This window comes from Castor canadensis, chromosome 6 (assembly GCF_047511655.1).
Source record: "Castor canadensis chromosome 6, mCasCan1.hap1v2, whole genome shotgun sequence".
In the NCBI taxonomy this organism is placed as follows: Eukaryota; Metazoa; Chordata; class Mammalia; order Rodentia; family Castoridae; genus Castor; species Castor canadensis.
In genome coordinates, this window is record NC_133391.1 from 4,123,267 (window position 1) to 4,148,951 (window position 25,685).

General features: G+C 48.8%; 1 protein-coding gene and 1 long non-coding RNA gene across 2 annotated transcripts in view; one reads left to right on the forward strand and one right to left on the reverse strand.

The window, feature by feature from the left end:
• Positions 1-25,685, forward strand: part of LOC109692913 (radial spoke head 10 homolog B-like) — a 53,000-nt gene that overhangs the window by 25,357 nt on the left and 1,958 nt on the right. The window contains exons 10-19 of the mRNA XM_074075513.1: positions 635-824; positions 2,254-2,368; positions 3,532-3,611; positions 3,697-3,845; positions 6,273-6,380; positions 6,614-6,757; positions 15,419-15,538; positions 17,535-17,619; positions 19,295-19,420; positions 25,228-25,417. Of these exons, the coding sequence (XP_073931614.1) occupies positions 635-824; positions 2,254-2,368; positions 3,532-3,611; positions 3,697-3,845; positions 6,273-6,380; positions 6,614-6,757; positions 15,419-15,538; positions 17,535-17,619; positions 19,295-19,420; positions 25,228-25,417 (1,307 nt within the window). The remainder of the gene's footprint in view (positions 1-634; positions 825-2,253; positions 2,369-3,531; positions 3,612-3,696; positions 3,846-6,272; positions 6,381-6,613; positions 6,758-15,418; positions 15,539-17,534; positions 17,620-19,294; positions 19,421-25,227; positions 25,418-25,685) is intronic.
• On the reverse strand, positions 803-25,256 carry LOC109692914 (uncharacterized). Its single transcript, XR_012448758.1, has 6 exons — positions 25,115-25,256; positions 23,423-23,627; positions 19,670-19,798; positions 18,261-18,433; positions 3,643-6,716; positions 803-3,168 (listed from the first exon to the last, which is right to left on the reverse strand). It is a non-coding gene; the product is annotated as an uncharacterized lncRNA (long non-coding RNA).

The window sequence follows — 25,685 nt, forward strand, 5'->3', positions numbered from 1 at the left end:
TTCAGGCAAGCTGTCCGTTGTCCTCTATGCCATTGAGCTGTCCTCTCTCACCCAAATGGCCACCTGCACTGTCATTTCTGTGTAACCTGACATAAGCCCCTTTCTAGCCTGTCAGCCCCCTCCTGAATGTGAGCTCCTATGTAGACAGTGGCTGGCTCCTGCAGAGGAGCACCTGGCTGTCATGGAGATAGGATGCTGTCACATAGCAGAATGAAAGGAACTCCACTTCCCAGGTGACAACATTTTGTTATTGTCAGAAGGTGCATTTTACTGGCCAGGCTCGGTGGCTCTCCTGTAATCCCAACTACTTGTCAGGCTGAGATGAGAAGGAACTTGGTTTGAGACAAGCCCAGGAAAAAGGTTAGCAAGACCCTATCTGAAAAAGAACTAAAGCAAAGAGGGCTGGTAGAGTCGCTCAAGGGGTAGAGCGCCTGCTGGGCAAGTGGGAGGCCCCTGAGTTCAAATCCCAGTATTGCAAGAAAAAGAAATTGTGTTTTACTGACTGAGGGTGAGCAGGCAGAATAGAACCCTCACTGCATGGCAGGATGGACATGCTGTCGGTGTCCTCAGTCTGGGAGGTTCTGGGACTTGTCTTCTAGGTGTGTTGTCATGAGGCCTGGCTTTGTCCCCTCAGGTGGAATACGCCATGTTGAGAAGCATCACGGAGCTAAGAAGAATCTATTGCTTCTACAGCCGCCTGGGATGTGACCACTCTCTGGATAACACCTTCCTGATGACGAAGCTTCACTTCTGGAGATTTCTCAAAGACTGCAAGCTGCACCACCACAAAATAAACCTTGCTGACATGGACAGGGTGTTAAGTGGTGAGTACTCCAGGCCTTCCACCTCTCCAGGTTGGAGTCACCCAGAGATGGTACAGAAGTGCTGAGAGTAGGGTGGTGAAGGCAGAGGATGTGCTCAATGCTTCCAGTGTACATGTGCATGGCCTCCTGAGACAGGCGCGCCACACAAGCCACCATGGCAGGGTCGGAGGAGAACGGCCCCAGCCAAATTCGGCCCGCCACAGCTCCCTACCTGAGCCTGCCTGTGTGTTTGCATTGCCTGGGGCTGGCCTTGCAACAGAGCTGGTCTGCACCACTATCAGCTGTTACAGAAAGGTCTGCCTGGCCCCTATCGACAGGCAAAAAGCACTCAATAGTCAGGGCACAAGTGCAGAGGGGAGATGGAGGCATGACGAGTGACAGAGCGCCTGTCTAGCAAGCAAGGCCTGAGTTCAAACATCCATACAGCCAAAAAAAAAAAAAAAAGACCAGGGAGGGCTTGGGGTATCTAGGAAAGGTGTAATAGAATTAATCTAGATTTCAAGCTCATGTCATGAAGATAACAACCCTGAAGGTTTTGCTTTCTTCAGCTGCATTCTGGGAGGCATAATGAATTTTGTTACTTGTTACACATTTGCTTGGAACAGAAGTGTTAGAAACATAGGAAACACACTTAAAACCCATTTAGAATTAGCAGCATTCAGACTACTTTGAAAAACATGGGGAAAAAGTATCTGGTGTCTCGTAAAGCAACCAAAAGGGCTGGGCATAGTGGCCCCTCACCTGGAATCCTAGCACTTGAGAGTCTGAGGCTGAAGCATCACAAGTTCAAGGCCAACCTGGGCTACATAGCCGACCCTGTCTCAAAAAACCAAGAGCTGGGGATGTAGCTTAGTGTGCCTAGCAGGCACAAGACTTTGGATTTAATTCCTGGCACCACAAAAATAAATAAAATAACCAGCCGGGCGCCAATGGCTCACGCCCGTAATCCCAGCTGCTCAGGAGGCAGAGATCAGGAGGATCTCAGTTTGAAGCCAGCCCTGGCAAATAGTTCACAAGACCCTATCTCAAAAAACCCTTCACAAAAAAAGGGCTGGTGGAGTGGCTTAAGGTGAAGTTCCTGAGTTTAAACCTAGTACCACCAAAACAAATAAATAAGAACTGAGTTCAAACCCCAGTACTACCAAAATAAATAAATAAGTAACTTGTGGTATTTAATTTTTTGTTGAATGCCCGTATGTGTCTAGAGTGTTCTCAAAGAAACAAGTACTCTGACCTACTCAGCTCTTTGAATTGTATACAAGAAACAAATAATAGAAAATTCTAGCTGGGGGAGTGGTTCAAGTGGTAGAATACAAGCCAAGCAAGCTGGAAGCCCTGAGCTCAAACCCCAGTACTGCCAATTAACAAAAATTAAATGAAAGAAAATTCTGAAAAAGATTTTGTATCCCCTCTAATTTTCTCATTTCAGCCCATAATGACATACCGGCTGAGGAAATCCATTCTCCATTTAGAACCATACTTCTGAGGACCTTTTTGAACTATCTCCTGCAGTTGGCTCACCACATGCATCACAAAGAATTCCAGTAAGTATCGTGTGTGTCCCATAAGGGTAGCACCAGGCACCCACCCATGCTGTGGCCATGTCATCCTTTATCACCGTTTTACTACCCTGAAATGAAGGTCCTGAAGAATCTTCCACAGTGTCAGCCACACAGCCCTGAGATGCGCCATTCAGACCTGGGAAACCCTGCATGTCGGCATTGTTCCAAAAGTTTAAACAGCTCTTAAGAGTTTTATTCAGAAGTAGTCACAATCGACTCTTCCTTCTTAGGCCAGAATTTCTGGTCTTTCTCAAGTCTATTTAAAAACAAACAAACAAACAAATCCCTTTATTTTGAAATAATTTTAGATTTTCAGAAGCATTGCTGTTGGTACACAGAGTACCTGTGTATCTTCACTGGAGTTCCCTAACGCTGACATCATACAAACCACACTGTGTTCATTGAAAAAAAGGGATCACCATTGCTACCTTAACTCTACTGGCTATTAGAATTTCCCCCCTTTTTCCACGGTCCCTTCTCTGTTTCAGGATTTAATCCAGGAGTCACATTGTATTTTACTGTCACATCTTCTCAGAGTCACCCAATCTGTGATAATTTCTCAGATTTGATTTGCATCGCCTTGATGCTGAAAAATATCAGAGCTGGGCATGATGGTACATACCTGTAATCCCAGCACTGGGGAGGCTGAAGCAGGAAGAGCATGAGTTCAAAGCCATCCTCAGCTACAAAGTGAGACCTTGTCTCAAAAAACGCCAAGGGCTGCTGTGTGTAGCCAGTGGTAGCACACTTGTCTAGCAAGGCCCTGAGTTCCATCCCCAGCACTGCAAAACACAAAAACCAAAAGCAAAGAAGCAGGTCAGTTTTGTGTAAAATGTGCCCTGGTTCTGGATTGCATTGGTGCATTGGGATGTTTTCTCATGAGCACAGTGAGGTCATGGACTTGGGGACCACTGTGGTGAAGTGCCCTATGTAAAGGACCTTACATGATGTCGCCGTGTTTCCTTACTGACAGTGTCACTGACCGTGCTCACACACTGAAGGGGTGTCAGGCAGGCTTTCTACTGTAATCTTACTGTTCTCCTCTTTCCCCGTGTTAAGGTTAAGCCTAGCCTACTCTCAAGAAGTAGAGCTCCACCTTGCCTCTGCTGGAGGGAGGAGTAATTATGGTGTCTTTCTAATCACAGAAATAGAAGCCCGTCACTCTTTCTGTGTTTTACAAAACTGATGGCTGAGAACATTCATCCCAATGCCTGCCAGGTGAAAGGTAAAGACAAAAAGAACAGGACTGTGCTTACCGTCACTTCTTCAAATTTGAGTTCTGGAACCATCCTTGAATGTTACGCTTTCAGGAAATCTGTTCAGTGAGCAGCAGAGGACGCTGTACTCGATGAATTACATTGACAAGAGCTGGGAGATTTACCTCGCGTACTGCAGGCCGAGTGCCACGGTGCCACACGAGCCCACGATGAAGATGAGACACTTTCTCTGGATGCTGAGTGTGAGCTTGCGGACGCTTGGGTTTGATGCGGCTTTATGTGGGCATTTCAATTTTAATTAAGGGATGGGAGATTCTAGCTGTCATGTTAATAATGAGGTGAAGGTCTGGCATGGAGTTTTATGGCCACTGATGTTCGCTGCATCTCCTTGGGCACTGGTGGGAGGCCCGGGGTCATGGCTGCCTGCCTACCCAGTGTGCTCGCAGGGAAGGGGAGGAAGGGCCTCACTCTTTGGTGTCTTTCCTCATGCAGACCTGGCACTGAGAGGAGGGTGGGAGGGTGAATGTAATTTTAAAAAATTATTGCTCATCAAAAAAGTAATTGTTAGTTTGAGCCAGGCACCGGTGGCTCACTCCTGTAATCCTAGCTACTCAGAAAGCAGAGATCAGGAGGATTGAGGTTCGAAGCCAGCTCAGGGAAATAGTTTATGAGACCCTATCTTGAGAAAACTGATCACCAAAAAGGGCTCGTGGAGTGGCTCAAGGTGAAGGCCCTGACTCAAAAAAGTAAAATAAAAAAATAAATAAAAAGTTACTATTTTTCAAACTACTGACATCTTTATACAGTGCCCTCATACTGGCTGTGGGTAGTTTGGTTCTGACACTTTTATTTGTACTTGTGGAATGCAAATAATAAAAGTGAAAGAGCCTAATATTGATGATCAGGTTGGGGTTTTTTTGTTTGTTTGTTTTTGTTTTTTTTGTTCCTCAGGTTTGAACTGATGGCCTCCTGCTTGCTGGACAGGTGTGCAACCACCTGAGCCACCCCACCAGTCTTTTTGTTTTTTAGTTAGTTTTGAGATAGGGTCTCACTTTATGCCCAGGCTGACTTCGAACCACAATCCTTGAGTAGCTGGGATTACAGGCATGAGCCACTGTGTCAGCAGTGAAAATTTAACAGTGTTGTCTAACTATAGGAAAGTTAAAATTAAAAGTACATAATTTGGGGGATGGAGTCACACAGTGTGATCATTTATACTAAAGAAACCAGGCCACTTGTCCTTCTGTAAAAGGTCAGATGCCTGGCTTTGCTTGGTTCCTCCTTGTAGTCTTTAACGCGTTCTCTTCCCCACGCTTCCGTGAAAGCGGCAGCTAAACGTAAAGGTTCGGTGTGCCACAGGTGAACCCCACAGATGTTCTGTGTCCTTCCTGTGACATCCTGTCAGAAACTGCTCCTTTCAGCAATGCCAGGCTACACCAGTGGCTTTCGAGGGCACCACTACAGCCCTTCCACTACCGTGTCCACCACAAGCCTAGTGGCCATGGAAGCCCCAAGGGTCACTGCTGACATCTGTTATCCACCATTTCTCTTGCGGTTACCAGCATGAGTCTTGCTTCAAGAAGGACTTCATCACTAGATATTTAAGTGCTCAGTTACAGTCCATGCAGGAAAGGAGGGGTCCGCAAAGTTTTCAGAATGAGCTGACAGCCTAGCAGTTCTTCAAAGGTGTTTTTGTTTTTACTTGGATATAACATCCTTCTCTCTGACAGCACTGGGTTTGAACTCTGGGCCTCCCGCTTGCTGAGCAGGCGCTCTACCACTTGAGCCCCTCCGCCAGCCCTTTTTGCCATCCCAGGGCTGGCCTTTGATTGTGATTCTCCTACCTACGCCTCCACGTGGCTAGAATTACAGGCGTGCACCACTGCACCTGTCTCATTTGCTCAGGGAGGAGCTTGCTGACTTTTTTGCCTAGGCGGGCCATGGACTTCGAGCCTCTCAATTTCCACCTCCCACTGAAGAAATGGATTTGGAGGAAGAAGGCCCTGTGGTGTTTTCCCTCTGCTCTTTTCCCACCAAGTCCTGCTTTTTTTTTTTTTTTAAATCACTTTCGTTGTTGTTTGTTGGTTTGCTCGGCTTTTGTATCAAGCCTTTTCCTGAATCCTGGCTGTCACTTACACATTGGACCATGGTGCTGTACAGCTATTTAAAGCTCTTTGTGGGTGGTGGCACTTGTCAGAGGTTAGGTTCTGCTGTGATCAGCCAGGGCAGCGCCACCCTGCAACTGTGAGCACAGACAGATCTTTGTCTTGGCTGCAGTTTTCCAAGACAGAATTCGCTCAGTGAGGGGCGGGGCTGGCTGTGGGGGCAGGGCCCCCTAAGTGTGCACAGTGACTTGAGGAGGGACAAGAGTTTGCTCGGCCAAATTGGAAGGCTTCACCAGGGAACAGGGATGGCCAGACACTCACTGGCCGCCTGTGTCCAGCCTGACTCAGGGTGCAACTCCTCTGCTTCCTAAGTCCCTGCAGCGCAGCCTGAGCCGGTCTTGTTCCTCACAGCCTTGTGGACCTGCACTGAGCGCCATGCTCCCACCCTCCCTGTGGCTTCAGGATGAGGAAGGGCATGCAAGGGAAGCACCATGGGTGGCTGATCTCTGTTGATGCATCAGCATTGCAGCAGTCATGATTTGCTGCCTTGTTCTCGTCTTACAGGACTTTAGAATGATAAGTAAAGGATTAACTGCAACCAAATTTATGATGGCCATAGCAGAGGACAGCCCTGCCGTGCATGACGGTGTCGACAGCAACTTCGAATTTGAGGTTTGTAAAAGGGTGTGTCTGCTTTGCCTAGGATATGAGAACCCAGAGCTGATGGGAAGCAACCTGACCCAATGCATAAAACAGTATCTCCCTCTGTAGAGATCCAGACATGCACACACGTGACTGCACGTACAGCCAGGGATGGATGAATGGGTAGGAAATTAACACCTGCTTAAGGCTGGCCCACCTCTGGTGTCAGAATGAGTGAGGCCCTCTGTTTTCTTCTCTTTCAGTTGGTTTTCCTGGAATTCTTTGAAGCTCTCTTATCCTTTGCACTCTGCTGCGTTCCAGACCAAATGACCAAGTCCACTCTAAACGCTGCATATGATGACTTGTCTGGAAACAAACAGGGAAGTATTTATACAACCATAAGCCAGGTAACAAACACCACCTTGGAATTCACAAAGCAAGGGATAGTCTTATGCTGGAATGGTTGAACCTTCACTGAAAACTAACTCTGGCTTTTGTATCCTTTCCAGGAAATAATTTAAGACTTAAGATATAATGTCTTTTCATATTTTGAGAGGAGTTTGTTATTTGGGGCTTTGTTTTTTTAAGTTAGGGCAAATATACTTACTGGTCATAGCCCAGGAGGAAAGACTCGTCCCCACAACAGTGGAAGTGCCACAGTGAGGATCGGTGTGTGCACTGACCACACAGAACAGCAGGTTCGAGCTGTGGGATGTGTGAGATGCTTCATTACACTTATCTAGTGTTCATAAGAGTGACAGCCTGAGGCTGAATGGTTGTGCACGCCTGTAGTCCCAGCTACTCAGGAGGCAGAAGTAGGAGGATTGTGGTCCGAAGCTGGCCTTGGCAAAATCACAAGACCCAGGATCTAGCTTCTGAGTCAAATTGAAACAAAAGTTTCTGGTTGGGGCTTGGGACAGCAGGCTGGAGGGATTTCTGACATTTTGGGGCCACAAGGGAGAATCTCAGGGCCCCTGAGCCATAGCACTGGCGACGACGCAGCACTCTCAGGTGGGTTTTCTCATTGTTCTTCAAGGAGTGTCTCTTCACCAAACATCGGGCGCTGAGGCTTGGATTCCTGGCGGGGAAGCCAGGCCTGGTGTTCTTTTCAGCACCTCAGGGCCTCCCACTGAGCCAGCAATGCCTCCGCAGGAGGCGGATATGACTGATGGCTTTCTCTGGTCACCTGGCCGCCATTTGTGGACTTCTTGTCTCAGAAGTCAACGTCTGCCTTGAATTCATTTGTAATTTCATAGATGGTATAATAGTTGTCATTACTGTAACAAAACACCTTTACAAACGAGAGCCTCCCCTCACAGTTCTGGTGGAGGGCCAAGGGATCGAATATGGTGACAGCCTTCTTCCTGGAAGTCACTAGGTGACACATGCAAGAGACAGAGTGTGTGCTTGTGTGTGTCTGTCCTCCCTCTTCTTATAAAGCCACCAGTATCCAGCTGTGTGGATCCCACCGAGATGGTTTATCTAATCCAGATCACCTCCTACAGGCCACCTCCCAACATCCTAGTCAGACTAAGTTCCACCCTCTTATAACCTCAGAGGAGGATGAGGTGGCCACAAAGAGCCATGGCAGATGACAGATGACATCCCCATACATCCCCTTATCACAGATGGGCATGCAGGTGCTGGTCGGAGGACCGTCATAGCTCAGCTTCACGTGGCTTCTGGTACAGGGCTCTGCTCCCTCATCCTTCTCCAGCAACTGGAAGTGGTGTCATGCCCTGGCTTTATCGCTGCCCCCTTGTGACTAAGAATGGGGACAGTCCTGATCCTCAGGCCAGCCTTGTGCTCAGCACTCAGTGCCCAGCCACTACACATTCTGGTCACCTGGGGAAGCCATACTGTGATGTCTTCTCCAGAGCGAAAAGCTGTGCAGATAGAGTGAGCCCCAAGGTCTGCAGAAGCTCCCAGTGCTGCTGTGGAGTGTACCGATGTGTCCACGCAGGTGGGAAACTCCTGGAGGCCCAAGACTCATGCAGAGCTGGGAACAGTTACGTCCCCAGTGGCTGGAGGAGACATTCCTTATCATGAGTAAGAACTGTCCCCTAAAGGCACGTGTGGTAAAGCCTCGGTCCCCAGTTCATGGCACTACTGGAAAAGTGGTAGAACCTTTAAGAGGTGGGGCCTAGTGGAGGAAAGCTCACTGGGGCTGTGACCTTGCAGGGGATATTGGGACACCCAGATCCTTTCTCTTCTTTTCTCTGCTTCCCAGCTGCCATTAGTGAGCACTTTCTCTCCCTACGAACTCCTCTGCTTCCCAGCTGCCATCAGTGACCACTTTCTCTCCCTACGAACTCCCACCATGATGCACTGTGCCAAAACAGGGCCAAGCACCCATGGACTGAAGCCTCTGAAACCATGAACCAAATAAACCTTTCCTCCCTGTAGGTTGGTTTATCTCAAGTATTTTGTCACTGCAATGGAAAGCTAACACAAAGGGATGTCAGATTGAGCACTTTGGTGACTGTGTTGGTGTCTGTGTCCTTCACTGAAGGCTGCCCTTCGAAAGACTAAAAAGGATTCAACTACTTCCAGCTAACTTAAGTGTGTCTCAGGACAAAACACAAAAACATTTAAACGAATGCTGAGAACTTCCCGTATACTACAATGTCAAGTACAAAATATCTAGTATCCAATCAACCTTGAGTGAGAACAGCAAGTCAACCAAAACAAAAACAAACCTGGAAATGACAAGGGTGACGGGTGAGGAGACAGGTCTTACCGTAGACTCACTCTGTGTGTTCACGAGGTGGCAGAGGCACTCCGGATGGAGGAATGACTAACTTCAGACACAGTGAGAGAAACACCCAAAACAGAGTGAAGGAAGCAATGAGTGGGGAGCTGTTACGAAGCCTAATGCACGTGGCTCCTGAGTAAAGGTTTGACCGACAATTTTGCAACTTCATGATGACGCAGTCGTGAAACGCATCCAGCACAGACCCTGCTCTGAATCTTGGTTGTTTTTCAGGCCTAGTGACAGCAATACGATGCTGAGCAGTGGCCGCCAGCCTAAGTCCCAATCAGCCACAGTCGTGTTGGTGAGCAACCTGTGCTGTGCTCTGCAGCGTGCCATGTTCAATAAGCTACCTTTGATAGTCACACTTTAGTGTAAACTAGGCTTCGAGTCAGATGATTGTGCCTGCCGTGCTGAGCATGTTTAAGGCAGGGCAGGTTAAGCTGGGACTCTCTGAAGATCAGGTGAATCAAATGCTGCTTTCAGGAGGGAGGAGCAGTGCTGGGGATGGAACCCAGGGCTTTGCGCATGCTACAAGAGTGAGTGCTTTACCTCAGAGCTACACCTCTAACCACAAATGTGGTTTTTTTTCTTTTGTGGTACTGGGTTTGAACTCGTCATCTATACCTTGAGCAACTCCACCAGCCCTCTTTTGTGATGGGTTTTTTTGAGATAAGATCTCAAGAACTTATCTTGAGGTAAGTTCTGGCTTCGAAACTCGATCCTCCTGATCTCTGCCTCCTGAGTAGTTGGGATTACAGGTGTGAGCCACCAGCACCCAGTGCAAATGCATTTTTGACTGAAGATATTTTCCACTTTTAGTGGGTTCATTATAAGATGTGCTTCTGTATGTGTAATTCACATCCCAGGAGGGAGGAAATAGAAGTTATTTGAAGAAATAATGGCTGAAAAATTTCCAAAATCGTGAACCCTACAAACTTACAGATCCCAGAAATTCAACAAATCCCAACAGAAGGAATACAAAGGGTGCATGGAGACACCCTGTAATCAACTGGTTTTCCAACAGTGATGAAATGTCCAAAGCAGGCAGAGATAAAGGATATAAAATCTGCAGGGGACAGAGAGAAACTGAGCACAAACTTTTTGTTTTGGTGGAGTAACATTTTGAAAAGGTTAAGAGGAACGAAATGCAACACCCAGCAAACACACTTTTAAAAGTGAGGCAAAGGGGATTGCGGGGAGATGGTGGCTGGAAGCACGAGTAGCCAGGCTTCCCGCCTGGAGCAGTTTGATCGGTGAGCCTGCCGAGGACCTGCAACTTCTGGGGCAAAGCTTGGAGGGTTGGTTTTTGTCCCTTCAGCTGTGGCCTTGAGCGCTGTCCTCCCCACCGGGTCAGGCTGCATGCATGTGCCTAGGAGAGGTTCGAGGGCAGCTGTGGGTGCAGAAAGGACCCTGTCCCACAAGTACCTGGGCCTGCTGTGATCACAGGTGAGATCAGAGGCGGGCCCCGTCCCCTCCCTCTCGTTGCAAACTCCTGAACCAACGCTGTGTTCTGAGCACTGAAAGGACGGCACTTCTCCCGGCACTGCCCCCACACCTGGGTGCTGCCTTTATTTTTTTTCTTTCAATTTTGAAAGCCAGACACTTAAAGGCTGAGACGTTCAAAAGCAACTACACACATGGGGAAAATTAGAGTGCCAGGGAGAGGAGAAGGCTCAGGAAAGACCCCAGAAGATGTTAGGGTCACAGAGACAGCCTTTGACAATCAAAACCAGACCAAAAAAAAGCAAAAGCAAAACCAAGTAATCCTCCCCCTCCCCCCACAAAAACCAAACCACTAGCAGATTCTGTGAGAGAACTCAACATCCAAAGTCAGCACAGTGTGAGGTTGAAATACTCAGTGTTCAACAAAACATCACGGAGGAGTGTTCATAGAAGGCGTCTCAGATGAGGTGGCAGAGTTACATGACAGACTCGAACAGTTGTGAAGACACGACACTACAAGAAGATGTAGGAAATCAGGCAAACGACATTTGTGAAAGTCCACTAGTGGGTTTCAAGGCAGTACGAAGAAGGTTGGAGATAATCAGTGAACTTGAAACAGGACAAGTGGGATGATCGGGTCTGAGGCAGAGAAACAGAACTGAAGAACAGTGAACAGAGCCTGCAGGACCGTGGGACACCAGCGTAAATAAGCATGTCGTGAGTCCCCGAGGAAAAGAGCAAGAGGAGCAGAGACCATTTGAAGACACTGACGGAAAACTTCCCACAGTTAGTGAAAGACATGAGACATAAACTTCAAAGACACTCAACAAACCCCAAGTGGATGAACTCAGAGAGGTCTACACCAAAATACTTCTAGTAAAGCTGCTGAAGGTGTCACAGGTCAAGAGAGCTGGGCGTGGTGGCACACACCTGTAGTCCCAGCACCCAGGAGGCAGAGGCAGGAGGGTCACGATCAAGGCCGGCCAGCAGCATGTGGCAAGACCCTTTCTCAAAAACACTAGAGGGTGGGGAAGGGGAGAAGTGGCCTATCACATACAAGGGATCCCTAAGGAGGTTACTGGCAGATTTATGATCAGAAATTTTGGAGGCCAGAAGACAGTGGGCTTTAGTGTTTTAGCATTCAAAATACAAGGAGCAGGGATGGGGATTTAGCTCAGTGGAAGAGCGCTTGCCTGGCAAGTGTAAGGCCCTGAGTTCGGTCCCCAGCACCGGAAAAAAAAAAAAAAAAAAAAAGGAAAAAATAGAAAAAAAAAAAAGCAAAACAAAAAAGACAAAAAAAAAACCAAGGCAACAAAATACAAGGAGCAGGGATGGGGATTTAGCTCAGTGGAAGAGCGCTTGCCTGGCAAGTGCAAGGCCCTGAGTTCAGTCCCCAGCACCAAAAAAAAAAAAAAGGAAAAAATAGAAAAAAAAAAACAAAAAAGACAAAACAAAAAACAAAAAACAAAAAAAACCCCCAAAATACAAGGAGAAAAAACTGTCAATAAAATTCCTGTGTCCAGGGAAGATGATCTTTAAAAGTGAGGGAGAAGACACGCACAGATGAGCAAAAGACCAATGGGTGGGTTACCGTGATGCCTACACCGTGAGACATCACAAAGAGAGCCCTGCATGGGGCAGATGGTTCAGAGGCCCCATCTTCAAAATCACCAGAGCAAAGTAGACTGCAGGTGTGGCTCAAGTAGTAGAGCGCCTGCTTTGCAAGCGGGAAGCCCTGAGTTCAAATCTCAGTCCCACCAAAACAAAAAAACAAAAAGTGATTGTATGATTACTTTAGATAACCAAAAACTAACCTACAAACCGTGTACAATAAAAACTTGAGAGGGCTGGGGCATGGATAAATGGCACAGCGCTTGTCTAGTTGCACAAGGCCCTGGCTTCGCTCCCCAGAAAAAACCCCAAAAAGCTGCACATCCGAGGGCACTGTCAGCCTGGCGTGTGAGGCACAAACCCAATACCTGACACCTTCTCCATACACCGAGCAAATCTAAGACTCCACAGCATAAAAAAACCCAATTCAATAAAAAAATAGGCACGCCCTACTACTGCAAATCAGAGCCACAGTGAGACACCACCTCACACCCAGTAGGACGGCTACTGTCAGGAAAACGGAGTGACAAGCAGCGTGGAACCCTGTGCACTGTTGCAGGACTCTGAAGTGGTGTGAGCAGTGCTTTCAACTCCTGGTGTAGACCCACAGGGAAGGAAAGCAGGGCCTTGGAGGAGGGTTTGCACCTCCATGCTCATGGTGGCACTGTTGCCAACAGCTCAGGTGTGACGGCCCACAGGTGTGCACCCACGAATGGCCAAGCAAATGTATACATGTGTAATGGAGTACCACTCAGCCTTAAAAAGGACGGGGATTAAGAGAGAATCTCTCTTGGGAGGCAGCTATGCTCACCACCATACCACCAATGCGAGACTTAATCTCTCTTAATGAGGTGAGTTTATATTTATATGTGTGTTGCAAATAACCCTTTAGACAGTTCGTACTGATTTTTTTAAGGAAGGAGTCTGTCACATGCTACATGTCTGCACCTGATGCTGTCACACTAAGGGAAATAAGTCCAGGTCACAGAAGGGCTCCTCTGTGATTGCATGAGGCTCCCCAGCAGTGCACTCAACGGACAGAGAGTGGGGGGGTGGCTGTGGGGTCTGGTGGGCAGAGGGATGGGGAGATAAGGGACCGCCCAGTTCTGCACACTCAGCTCTGGGGGTGGATGGTAGCAATGAGAGCACAACATGAAGGCATTCAGGGCGACAGAACCATGCACTGAGGCTAAGACAGGAATTTTACGTTATGAGCACTTCATCACAAGAAGAAGAGGGAGAGCCAGGCACCAGCCCTCACACCTGTAATCCTAGCTACTGGGGAGGCTGAGGTCAGGAGGATCTCAGTTCAAGGCCAGCCGAGGCAAATCATTTGGGAGACCCTATCTCAAAAATACCCAACACACACAAAAAACTGGTGGAGTGGCTCAAGTGGTAGAGCACCTGCCCAGCAAGTGTGAGGCCCTGAGTTTAAATCCCAGTACCACAAAAAAAAAAAAAAAAAAAGAATACAAAAGTGAAGATTAAATAAAGACTTTTTAGGATTCATTACCAGAAGACGCAAAAGGGAGTAGTCCTTCAAGCAATCGCCCTCTCACAGGCACAAAGAGCACTGGAGACAAAGCTGCGTGAATCCATACGAAATAACTTTTGTTTTAAATCCCTTCAAATGCTGAGTGTTTAAAGCAACGGTGATGACAGTCTCCCCAAGATGATGACAAGAGCTCAAAAGCTACAAAAGGAGAACTGGGAGAGCAAGTTTGCCGCCCCACCCCTGTGGGCACACTGCACTGAGCCAAGCAAGTGCACTGTGAACCACGGCATCCCAAGGAGCCAGCAAAGCAGACAAAGTGGAGTGTAAAAACTCTCGAGCCAAAAGGAGGCAGAGCCAGGTGCTGGTGCTCACGCCTGTTATCAAGCTACTCAGGAGGCCGATATCGGGAGGATTGTGGTTCGAAGCCAGCCCAGGCAAATAGTTCACAAGACCCTGTCTTGAAAAAACCATCACATTGTATGCACATATGAATAAAAAAAGAAAGAAAGAAAAAACCATCACAAAAAAAAGCTGGTGGAGTGGCTCAAGGTGTAGACCCTGAGTTCAAAAAAAAAAAAAAAGGGACAAACAGCAGGGCAGTGATTAATCATATTGATGTAAACGACTGTACACCCAAATAAAAGGCGGATTGTCAGGTTGATTTATAAAATCAAAACTGGCCTCTAAATCATCTACAACAAACCCATGACAGGTGAATGTGGAAGTACGGAGAGGTGCCTGTACCACACTGACACCAGTCAATGAAAGCTGGGTGCTGCATCAACGTCAGGCAAAAAGGATTTCAGAGTGTGCTGGTCAGCCTTTTGTTGCTGTGACAAAATACCTGACACAGACAACATGAAAAGAGGAAAGGTATATTTTGTCTCCTGGTTTCAGAGGCTTGGGGCCGCGGCGAACTGGCTCCATTGCTGTGGGCTAGGGCATCATGCTGGAAGCAGAGCAGAAAAGGACTGGAAGGGTCTGGGGACACCCAGGCCCCACCTCCTTAGGCCTCCACCACCTCCCAACACTGCTACCAAATAATCCTCAAGAGCCAGTCACCTTCCTGTGACTGAATCTGCCAGCTGGGGACCAACCCTTCAACACCTGTGACTTTCAGAGCACCAGTGACACAGACCCACAACTGGAGAGACTGCTCTTAGAAACACATGGCAAGCTGACTACAGGCAGCACAGAGGTTCAAACAGCACCATTTAGCAAACTTACTAAAGGAGAGTAGCAAACTGCACTGTCTCCCAGTGTTCGTGATGCTGTACAAAACCAGACCGTGTCCTGGGTCAGAAGACAGGCCCATCATCGAAACCTGCAGACAACCTACCGAGCTAACCAGACGCAGTCATCCCTCCCGTGGGAGGTGGCTTGTCAAGAAGTGCCTCAGGATTCCTTGTGATACTCGATCAACAGGGCTGTCGCAAGAGTTAGGCTGGGTGAAAGAGTCCAGGGCAAAAGGGTACACACTGCACGATCACATCTAGACAAAGTTCTAGAAAGTGCGAGGTTACAGGTAGTGATGAAAAGCAGGTCAGTGGGTGCCGGGGGCTGGGGGCAAAGGGATGGGTTTCCGAGGCAGTGGTGGGGACACTTGGGGGCGATGGACACCTTTGCTGTCTTGACCGAGGGGATGGTTTCCCAGGTGTATGTAGTACGTGCTCCAGTATGTTCGTAACTTAGGAAATATGTGCGTGTGGACACGTATGTGTCTCTGCAGAAACCAGACCCCTGCGTGTTCTTGCCCTTGCTTAGATGGTTCAAAGGAGCCCGAGTGCAGTGACGAGCCATGACTCTGACATCATTCACTTCAATGCCAAGTCATCGTCCAGCAAGTTGGGAGCCTTGCCTGACGGGAAAACCAGGAGACCCGAGGTTTGTATTCACAGCTCACCCGGTCACAGTCACATGGCGACTGTGATGTCACCGTTGTCAGGTCTCCTGACAGTGGGACAGGCAACTCTAGCAACCACATAGCAGTAGCTCACATTTTCAGGGACTTTGCCAGGTGTCAAGTGCTTCCTGGGTGTCAGGTCACTCCAGGCCCCAGATGACTGTCAGGTCCTGTCGTTACACATTAAGAGGACTGCAGGGCAGAAAGCCTACATCATTGCCTGTGGTCACAGAGCCGGTGTGCAGTGGAGCTGGTCTGCCCAGGTGGCTTGACTCCAGATGTGTACCTGTGACACTGTCACACAGCGTGTGAGGGCGTCTGGCTGACTCTGGGTGAGTGGGACTGGAGCTGTCCCCACCAAGTGTCAGCAGGCTCTCAGGCTTCTATGTTGACAAGTCGGGAAGCTTTTGGAGCGTCCAGCTCAGAGATGATGGTGACTGAGACAGAGGAGGGAGAAGGGCTCGGGACCAAGGGCTTTGGTGTTAAGTGCTGGTTTGAAGTGTTGCAGGCCAGTGTCGAGGGTCCTTGCCTTCACAGGCCAGAGAACTGGCTCACGAGGCAGCTGAAGGATGAGCCAAAGCCAGTGTATAAAAAGGGGGATTTATTAGAGAGAAAGGAAAGGCCACAGCTAGAGCAGTGCAGTGGAGCCTGGAAATCGCTCGTTCGTTGCTCAAGTGAAGGCTGGGGCTTTTATGGATGTTTTAACTCTGGGTTTGGTAGGCTGTGTTCATTGGCCATGATTTGCAGGCTTTCTTAGAGGAACTGGTTTGTTTGCCCCTTACTGGGGAGGGAAAACGATCTTGAGAGCATTTTGCTCATCAGCCCTGTGGCAGATCTATCAGACCCTGTATCTTCTCTTCAGGGGGCAGGATTGCAGGTTTACAACTCCTTCTCAGGATGGAGGATCCATAGTGCCCGCCATGGGGAATGGGATTCTCATTCATCTGCCTTAGGTCTCCAGACCCAGCAGGAGGGTGTGGGGCATAGAGAGGACAAAAAGGCAAAAGTGACCCAAGAGCAGCTGGAAGAATAGACTTGCTGTTTCCGGTGATTGTGGAAACCCCAGTGGGGTGGGGATGAGACCAGGGCAAAATGAAGAGGTCGACTGTGGACATGCTAAAGGTGCCTGATTAGACATCTGAGATGACAGTGAGATGTCTGCAGTTCAAGGTGAACTCTGGTGGAGATGAAATGTGGGAGTTACAACATACAGGTGTGTATTAAAGCCACAGAGTGTGATGTAAGTGCAGTTAACCACGCACAGTATTGGAGCTTGAGAGAGACTCTCAGTAAGATGCAGTAACTGGTTTCCATTTTCGTAAGAATGCACATCTCAGTATCATATGGGTTAAAAATAATCGAGCAGGTTGGCAGAGTAGCTCAGTGGTAGAGCGCCTGCCTAGCAAGTGTGAGGCCCTGAGTTCAAACCCCAGTACTGCCAAAAAAAGATGGAGTTAGTCGGGTGTGGTGATAGACACCTGTAATCCCAGCCACTAAGGAGGCAGACATTGGGAGGATCTAGGTTCAGGGCCAGCCCAGGCAAAATGTTATGAAGACCCCATCTCAATCAATAAGCCTGGTGTGGTGGTGTGATCCAAGGTAAGTGGGAGGTGGTAGGTATAAGGATGTCAGTCTGAAGCCAGCGCCAGGCCAAAATGCAAGATGGTTCCTGAACAATCCAGCAAAAAGTGCTGAGGTCGTGGCTGAAGTTGTAGAGTGCCCGTCTAGCACCAGAGTTCAAAACCCTACTACCCTAAAAAAGAAACAATGAGATGCCCTCACTCCAGACTAGGGCAAAGAGTTCAAGGCCAACCTGAGCTCCATGGTGAGACCCTGTCTTAAACAACCAGAAGAGAACGGCCTCTAATATAGAAAGCTGGCTTTGGTACATAATGATGCAGAAATATTTTGCTTTGTGATTTGTTTGCTTTTACTCATGTTTTTCTTCATGACTTTTTAAAAATGTGAAAACCTGAGATCAAGAAGTCTCTCAGTGAGGACAAAGATTCCAAAATGAGTTTTAAGCCTTCAGGAAAAGGACCATCTTTCCTGTCCCTAAACGGTGAGTGTTTCCTCTGGAGAACTTCAGTATCTAACTGTGGCTGAGAAGTCGTGTACACTCCAGAAACTTGACCTCCTCTGGAACAAGGCTGGCTCAGCGGCCTCGGGTCACCCTGGGGCCTGACAGTGCTGGCTCTCAGGGCGGGGTCACACTGCTGGACCCATCTCTGCACGGTAGATGTTAGCCGTTCTCTCGGGGCCTTTCTCCCTGGTTTTGAAAGGCGCTCAAACCTTTCAAACACCCCTGCTCAAGGCCTTACACTCTTGATCCCACCCACTTCTCTCTCCCTGCTGGCCACCTGTCCTCACCTCCCGCCATCTGCACAGCCTCCGACCTCATCCTTCTGTAGGCACCCCAGGGCCATGGTGTCAACACAACCAGTGTGGTGTTCCGCCATCCTCTCGCTGGCCCTCAGCTGCCCATGGCCCAGTTCCCACAACACACAGGCCCTGTCATCCCTCCTTTGCTGACCGGCCTCTCTGTGGTGGGTGGCCCACCAGATGTGTCCTCCTTGAAAATCCTGTCCTGAGCCCCTCCTGGGGGCACATCAGCAGGACCCTGTCCTCCATCCGAGGGCACACGCTTGCCGCCACATGCCCCGTGTCCTGCCCTCCCCATGGCCAGCAGTTCCCCTTCCTCACCTGTGACCTTGCCCCATGTGGTCAGGACACCAGTGGTTTCTGGAAATCCTCCAACTTTTCTCCTCTACTGAGGATGTGCAAGGCTGTGATGCTTGTCCTGTGGCAGTCATATCCCAGCAGAGAACCAAGCTTACCAAAGACCTTCCTGGAACGCCCTCACCACGACGTGGTTCCTGTACAACAGAGCCACAAAGGGACGCAGTCAGTTATGCAGCTGACTGTGGAGTGAAGCTGGCCTTGAGAGCTTGTTGTGCCCCAGCTGTGTCCTGGACCTCTGCCCAGCCCTTTAACACTGCTTGAGCACCTGCTGCATGCCCAAGGCAGCTGCTGACCTGTCTGGTGTCACAGCCCTTCTCTCAGCCCACATGATGTCCTTCTCAGTCACTTTATCTGACTACTGCTGCCTGGGTGGCTGTGACTCAGCCCTCCAGCTAGGGGGTGTCTACTTGAGAGGGAACAAGTCATCTTTCTTCATTTTCGGACCTGTTTCAACTTTAATTAGTCCTACATATCTCAATTCTCTGAATTTTATTTTTCTTGTGGTGGTGTTAAAGATGGAACCCAGGGCTTCGTGCATTCTCTGAGCCACACCCCCAGCCCCGTTTCTCTGAATTTTAAAATCTGCCGAGTGACTACAAAGTCAGGACTGCTTAAATGGATGGAAAAATGATAACTTGTGAGAGTACCAGATTATTTAATGGCTTTTCAGAGTTTGAATAAGTGGAAGACAATTGTGGATGAATACTGTGTCCCAGCTAGCTAGTGAGTCTAACTGCACCAGATCTGAGGCCGGAAGCCGGGCCAAGACCTCCCTGTGCCGGTTCTTGCCCGTGTGGCCCATTCACCAGTGTGGGCCCAGAGAGAGGTTCTTTATACCTTTAACACATCAGAGTACATCACAACTTGGAAGGCCTTAATTTCAAGATAAATAATATGAAAAAAAGTGGCACTTATTTTGGCAAAATAATGTACATACCTAAGTGATTCTTAAAACACAAAATAATTCCATAACCATAAATTTTTCTAACTTGTAGTCCGAAGTGGGACATTTGACACAACCTCAGGACCAGGAGCAAATGTGGAGGCAGTCTCGAGAGCAGGTGTGAAGGACAACAGCGAACTGCCCCACACTGAAGAGGAGGACGTGAAGGAAGGGCCAGGTATGGTGACTTTAAAATACCGCAGGAGGCGCGCCTCGCAAGCAGACGCAGGGCCTGTGTTCAAACCCCGGAAAACACCATCCCCCCAGAGTAAAATGTTGTCTACTTGCTTGGCGATTAAAGGCAAAAACAAAACAAGGAACAAAAGCCCCACCAAACACGACGGCCTCCACGTCCTCAGCAATCCGAGAGGACGCCACGCGCATTTCTAGGAACGCTCAGGACCGTAAAGTAACATTACTGACTCACAGGGCAGGATGACAGGACGGTTAGAGTCCTCCACGTTCTCATTATGTAACACAAAACCGAAACATTGACCCCAGACGGGATGCAGGAGAGAGGCGCTAACATGCTAGCTCACGTGTCCGACCGTCCGTCCTGTACGGGAGAACAAAGGCAGAAGACAGAGCTGAGGAAGGCGGCTCTGTAGGTTCACAGGGAGAGAACCTGGGGGATCCAAGCAGGTGGTGGCCCCGTGCTGGCTGAAGAGCCACATCTGAAAGGCTCAAGGCCCCAAGCTGCAGGTTTGGGCTGTCTGGTTTTGAGTATTTTCCTTGGGGATGGGACCCACATCTAAATACAAAACTCCCGTTGTCCTTCACGTGCATTTCCTGAGCGCAGCCTGCAGGTTATTTTGTACAGTGCTTCCAGTGCCTCTGTTCTGAGACTCGTCACAAGGTCAGGTACGGAAGTTTCCTCTTGTGGTGTCACCCAAAAATGGTTCGAAAGACCCTACCCCCAACAAACCCTTCAAAGAAAAAAAGGGCTGGTAGAGTGGGTCAAGTGGTAGAGGGCCTGCCTAGCAAGTGTGAGGCCCTGAGTTCAAATCCCAGTACTTCAGGGCAAGCATGGTGGGCACCCTGGGAGGAGCAGCTGACTGGCAGGGCGGGGTGAGGCGGGTGGACTCCAGAGGGGAAGGAGCACAGGTGAGGCCCACAAGGGGAGAATGGTTGGGACCTAGAAGTGCTTACAACTCACAGTCCAGAGCTCCTTCCAGAAGGCCCAGACTGAGGGGCAAGTGTAAGACATAGCATTCACACTGAGAAGTCTGAGCCAGTAATGCCGGGAGCGTCCAGGGGAAAGACACAGGTAGGAGTCAGGAGAGTGGGCTCAAACTGTCATGATCTACCCATCCAGGCCCTAAAAGTTCAGAAAACTAGGTTGCAGTAAAAATGAATAGGTTTATGTCAAATGTGAAAGAATTATTATAAGAAAAAAAATATGAGCTGCATGCTTATGGTTCACCTGGTGATCTTAGGTACTTGAGAGGCTGAGATCAAGAGGATTGTATTTTGAGGTCAGCCCTGGGCAAATAGTTCATGAGACCCCATCTCCAAAATACCCAGAGCAAAATGGACTGGAGGTGTGGCTCAAGCAGGGTTTGAGTTTGAACCCCAGTCCCACCAAAAGAAAAAAAAAAGGGCAGCACAATAATACCCTGCAGACAGCAGAGCTTGCCAGACATAGCAGGTCACAAAACGGATGGTGTCACCTAACACTGCAAAATGAGCTCAGATCAACTGCGTGGATTAGAAGAGCACACCCTAAATAAGAGTTAGAAAACCTCAGATGGAACAATAGAACTCAGGAAAGAAAGAAAACCATAAAAAAAAAAAAAAAGAAAAAGAAAAGCCAAAGAAGTAAAAAAAGAGTGAACAAATTAAGAGATTACCCTAACAGGAGCAGAAAGTGCAAAATGGAAACTCAACAGTCTAAAAGAGCCAGAGATGGTGCCTCACTCCTGTAATCCCAGTTACTTGGGAGGTGGAGCTCAGAACGATCAAAGTTTAAAGCCAGCCTGGGCAAAAGTTCTGGGACTCCACTTCCGTGGAAAGGTTGGGGTGACATCACATGCTGCCATCCCAGCGACAAGGAAGCTTCTGTAGGAGAATCATGGTTCACTCAAAACTCTTGAGACCCTACCTGAAAAATAACTAAAGCAAAAAAAGGGCCGGGGCGTGGCTCAAGTGGTACAGTGCCTGCCAGCAAGACCCTGTTCAAACCTCATCACTGCTTAAAAAAAAAGTAGAAGACAAGCAAAGAAGTCCTGCCATCATAGGAGTTTCCTGAAATAACAGATCTAAAACCTATTCTTCTAGGACATTTCATAGAAATTAAAAGATTTAGAATTTATATATTCAAAGACCTGGGGAAACTGCCACAGGACTCCCAGCACCGAGAGAATCCCACTCCAAGCCAGCAGAAGTGGAGGACAGCGCACCCGTGGACGTCGGGCAAAAAGGCCCAGCTGAGCGTAAGGAAGGAAAACCCAATTGCTGCAGGCGGGCTTTCCGATGGCAATGCTTTGTCGTGAGCTTCCTCACGGAGAGAGCTTGGGCTTTTACACAGAGCCTGCATATGGGAAGGCTGTGGGCAGAGGCCAAGCCCTCCTGGTGACTCTTCCAGAAGCACAGCCCACGCTGCCAACCACGGTGCACGCGGTGGGCTCCACTCCACCCCAGAAAAGGTCCCCGCCTCCTGTGAAGTGCGAACTCCACGCTGGCTTGTGCTCACTTCCCTGCCTCCGTCCCCCTTTGCAGTGCCACTGCCTGGAACATCTGTCCCCCTTCTGCTCCATCCTCTTCCCACCCCCGGAATGGCCGTGTCCCAAGAGCAAAGTCCTGTAGCCTCAGCAGTGCTAAGCACGAGTTGGTTTGAGTAAAGGTGTGAATGAATGAATGATCTATTTGTCCACCTAGAAAAATGTAAGAATCACCTGAAAAGCCACTAGAAACAGAATTAAATAAGATGGCTGGATTAGGAGCTGGCAGAGTGGTAGAGCACCCACCTAGCAACTGTGAGGCCCTGAGTTCAAATCCCATAAAAAATGACTAGTTTAAAAACCAGAAGTAAAATCAAAGTCGATTATCTTTTCCATAGACTACTAGCAACAGTCAGAAAATATAAAGAGGGAAGAAAATTCAAAGAGTTGTTGGAAGAAGTTCCACTTGTTGACAACAGCAAACATAAGGTGTCAGGGAAAACACCAAAAGAAGTTGTGGCACCTACACAATAGGACTGACCAAAACAGACAGATGGGATTCACTGAACTGAACAGCTTCTGTACAGCAAAGGGAACAGTTAGAAGAACAAGGGACCAAGTGAGGACAGGAGAAGACAAGCTATGCTTCTGGTGACCAGCTAATACTCAAAATACATGAGGAGCACATCCCAGCACGAAAGCAAACCCATTTAAAGACTGCCAAAGGCCCCAAATAGATTACTTCTCAGAGACATGCAAGTGGTCAATGCAAAAAAAAATGCTCCACATCCCCAATCATTAGGGAAACGCCAAGGAAGCCACAAGATGTCACCATGTAGCTGTCGGAATGGCAGAAGATAAAAGGGTGTGGAGAAAACAGGCCTGTGCACAGCTGTGGGGTGTGCACACTGCTATGGCATTGGAGGAGACTGTGCGGTGCCTTACAAAGCAAAGACTTGAGCAGCCATGTCCCACATCCCTGTCCCTGTCCTTTGTGGCAGAGGCGTCCCTGTTCCCTCACTGGTGCACTACTTACAACACTGAGCCTTGGAATCGGCCTGAATGTCACCAGTGGAAGTGGAAAGAGAAAAGGTGGCTCACTCACAAGAGGACTTGGACGCCGTGGAGCTCTCGTGGGAGCCGAGTGGATGGGGTCCCCAGGCTGGGGTGAGGGGCAGAGCGACCAGCAGTAATAACATGTTGCACGTTCAAATTATACAAGAGCAGGTTTCAAATGCCTTCACCACGCAACGTGTCTGAGGCCATGGATCTGTTAGCTTGCTTTCTGTAACCATGGCACACTGAACATCCTATGACTCACGTAGTTGTAATCTGTCAGTTTTCAATTTAAGAACCTCAAAGCACTGAACTTGACAGGCCTTAGAAAAGCCTAGAATAATCAGAAGCACTGGAAGGGGCGGGTGCAGCTTGGTGGCAGCGCGCTTGCCTAGCCTGAGCAGGCCCTGGGCTCCGTCCCCAACACCACACACACAAACAAAATCAGTAAGTGGAAATCCCACCTGCCTGGCAAGACTGAGGACTGCAGCAATAACGACTCTTCCTGAAACAGTTTAGATTTCCTTCCAATCCCAACACTTTGATGAATTTGACAAAGTGGTCCTGGTGTTCGCCCGGGAAAATGAAGAGGAAGAAAGCGCCACGAGGCAGCTGCAGCCAAGCACCTGCTCCCCACCGTGTGTGAGGCCCCTGCTTCCATCTCCGGCACTGGAAAAAAAGAACATTAAAAACAAAGCTAGGTATTAAAACACACCGAAAACGTAAAGCCACGATCAGTCAAAGCAAGGTTCTGGTGCCGGAAAAAAAACAAAAAAACAGGCAATCAGTGTAAACGGCAGCACACACATTTAACGCAGAGCAGAAGGCTCACTTTTCCTTAGTAGGAGAGAGAATAATTAACAGAGCAGGACAGGCCACACTTAGGGGAAAGTCCACTTACGGAAAAGCGGGAGCCATAAGGATTAAGAAAATGCAAGTGAACATTTATATACTTAGTGCTAAAAAGGCCTTTATTTATTTATTTTTGGCAGTACTGGGGTTTGAACTCAGGGCCTCATGCTTGCCAGGCAGGCGCCCTACCACCCAACTCTGCATCAACATATTTTGAGCAAATCTACTGTTTCCTACAATAAGCCAGCTTGACTTCAATAGCTAGAAACTTTACCCAGTGCACTTAAACTTTCATAAAGATTTTAATTCCCCTTGCTGGGCACCCGGGGTTTTCATGCCTGTAATCCTGGTTACTTGGGAGGTTGAAATTGGGAGAACTGCAATTCGGGGCCAGCCTGGAAAACAGTTTGCAGACCCCATCTCCAAAATAACCAGAGCAAAATGGACTGAGGTGTGGCTCAAGTGGTAGAACGCCTGCTTTGCAATGCAAAGCCCTGAGTTTAAACTCCAGTTCCACCAAAAAAAAAAAAAAAATGTAATTTCCTGATGATCTGTGACTCCGTTCCGATCCTGCCACCCCCTAGGTTATGACATTGGTCCTTTAAAGACTTTTCCCACGATGGCCATCATCGAGTACTTCCTGTGTGGTGCCTGGTGCACAGGTGCATGTAGCCACAAGCTTGGAGGAGGTTGGTGTGGCTGTGGTTCCCATGGGCCCTGAAGTTGCCAGGTTGCACTGCTAGCTTGTGGCACAGCTGGGCCTTGAATCTAACCGCCTGTGGTTTTTGGTGGCACTGAGGTTTGAAGTGAGGGCCTCATGTGTACTAGGCAGGTGCTGTACCACTTGAGCCACCCCGCCAGCCCTTTCTTTGCTTTGCTTATTTTTGGGATAGGGTCTTGTGTTTTTTGCCCAGAGTCAACCTGGGACACTAATCCTCCTACCTTTTCCTCCCTCGTAGCTGGGAATTACAGAAGTGAACCACCACGCCCAGCCTTTATTGTTGAGATGGGGTATTGCTAACTTTTTCCCTGGGCTGGTCTTGAATTGCAATCTTCCAGATCTCCACCTCACAAGTAGCTGGAATTACAGGTGTAAGCTACTGCACCCAGCTCTACATCTCTGTTCTTGAGCACCACCCAGTGTTGCTTTGGAGCAGAGGCCACATGAGACCCGTCAGGCTGCACCAGCAACACCAGTGGAAAACAAACTTTTTGAAATTTTCATTTTACAAACCAAAATATTTAGCTATTTAGGAAAAAAAGTAACAGTAGGAGAAGGCTCCAAGGCGGTGGTAACAACTAACCCTGTCCACGGTGCACTTGCAGCTTTCTGTCCTCACAGCCTGAGAGGCCCAACCCAGGAAGGGCAGAAGCGCACAGCTGTCCTCATGTTCATCTTAGCTCTGCTCTGTTGCAGGGAAGTCCAAGAATGAGCGGAAGGAGAAGCTGGATGCGTGGGCTGGCAAGCTGTATGTGTTCTTCACCACCTGGCTCTTCCCCGCGTACAGACACGAGGAGCTGGTCAAGGAGAAGACCAAGGAGAACCGGCTGCGGGAGGCCATGCTGGAGCAGCAGAAGAAGGCAGAGGATGAGGAGTTGGAGGCCAGGTGCGTGGGTGCCCACTGTGTCCTGTGGTCACCATGCACACAGCATCAGGACCCGGGCTTGCAGCCCAAGATGCCTGGGACATGAGAGATAAGCATTTGGTCTGTGTCCTGGTGACTTCTGGAGTCACAGGAACTCCCGTGACACGTGCTCTTGGCTCTGGTTTCCAACACCAGGGCTTCTCTAAGGGCCACGTGTTGTTTGTTTGCTGAAGAGCTGGCTGAGGCCTGAGACAGCGTCACACGGGGATTGACTGACTACCAAAGGGCA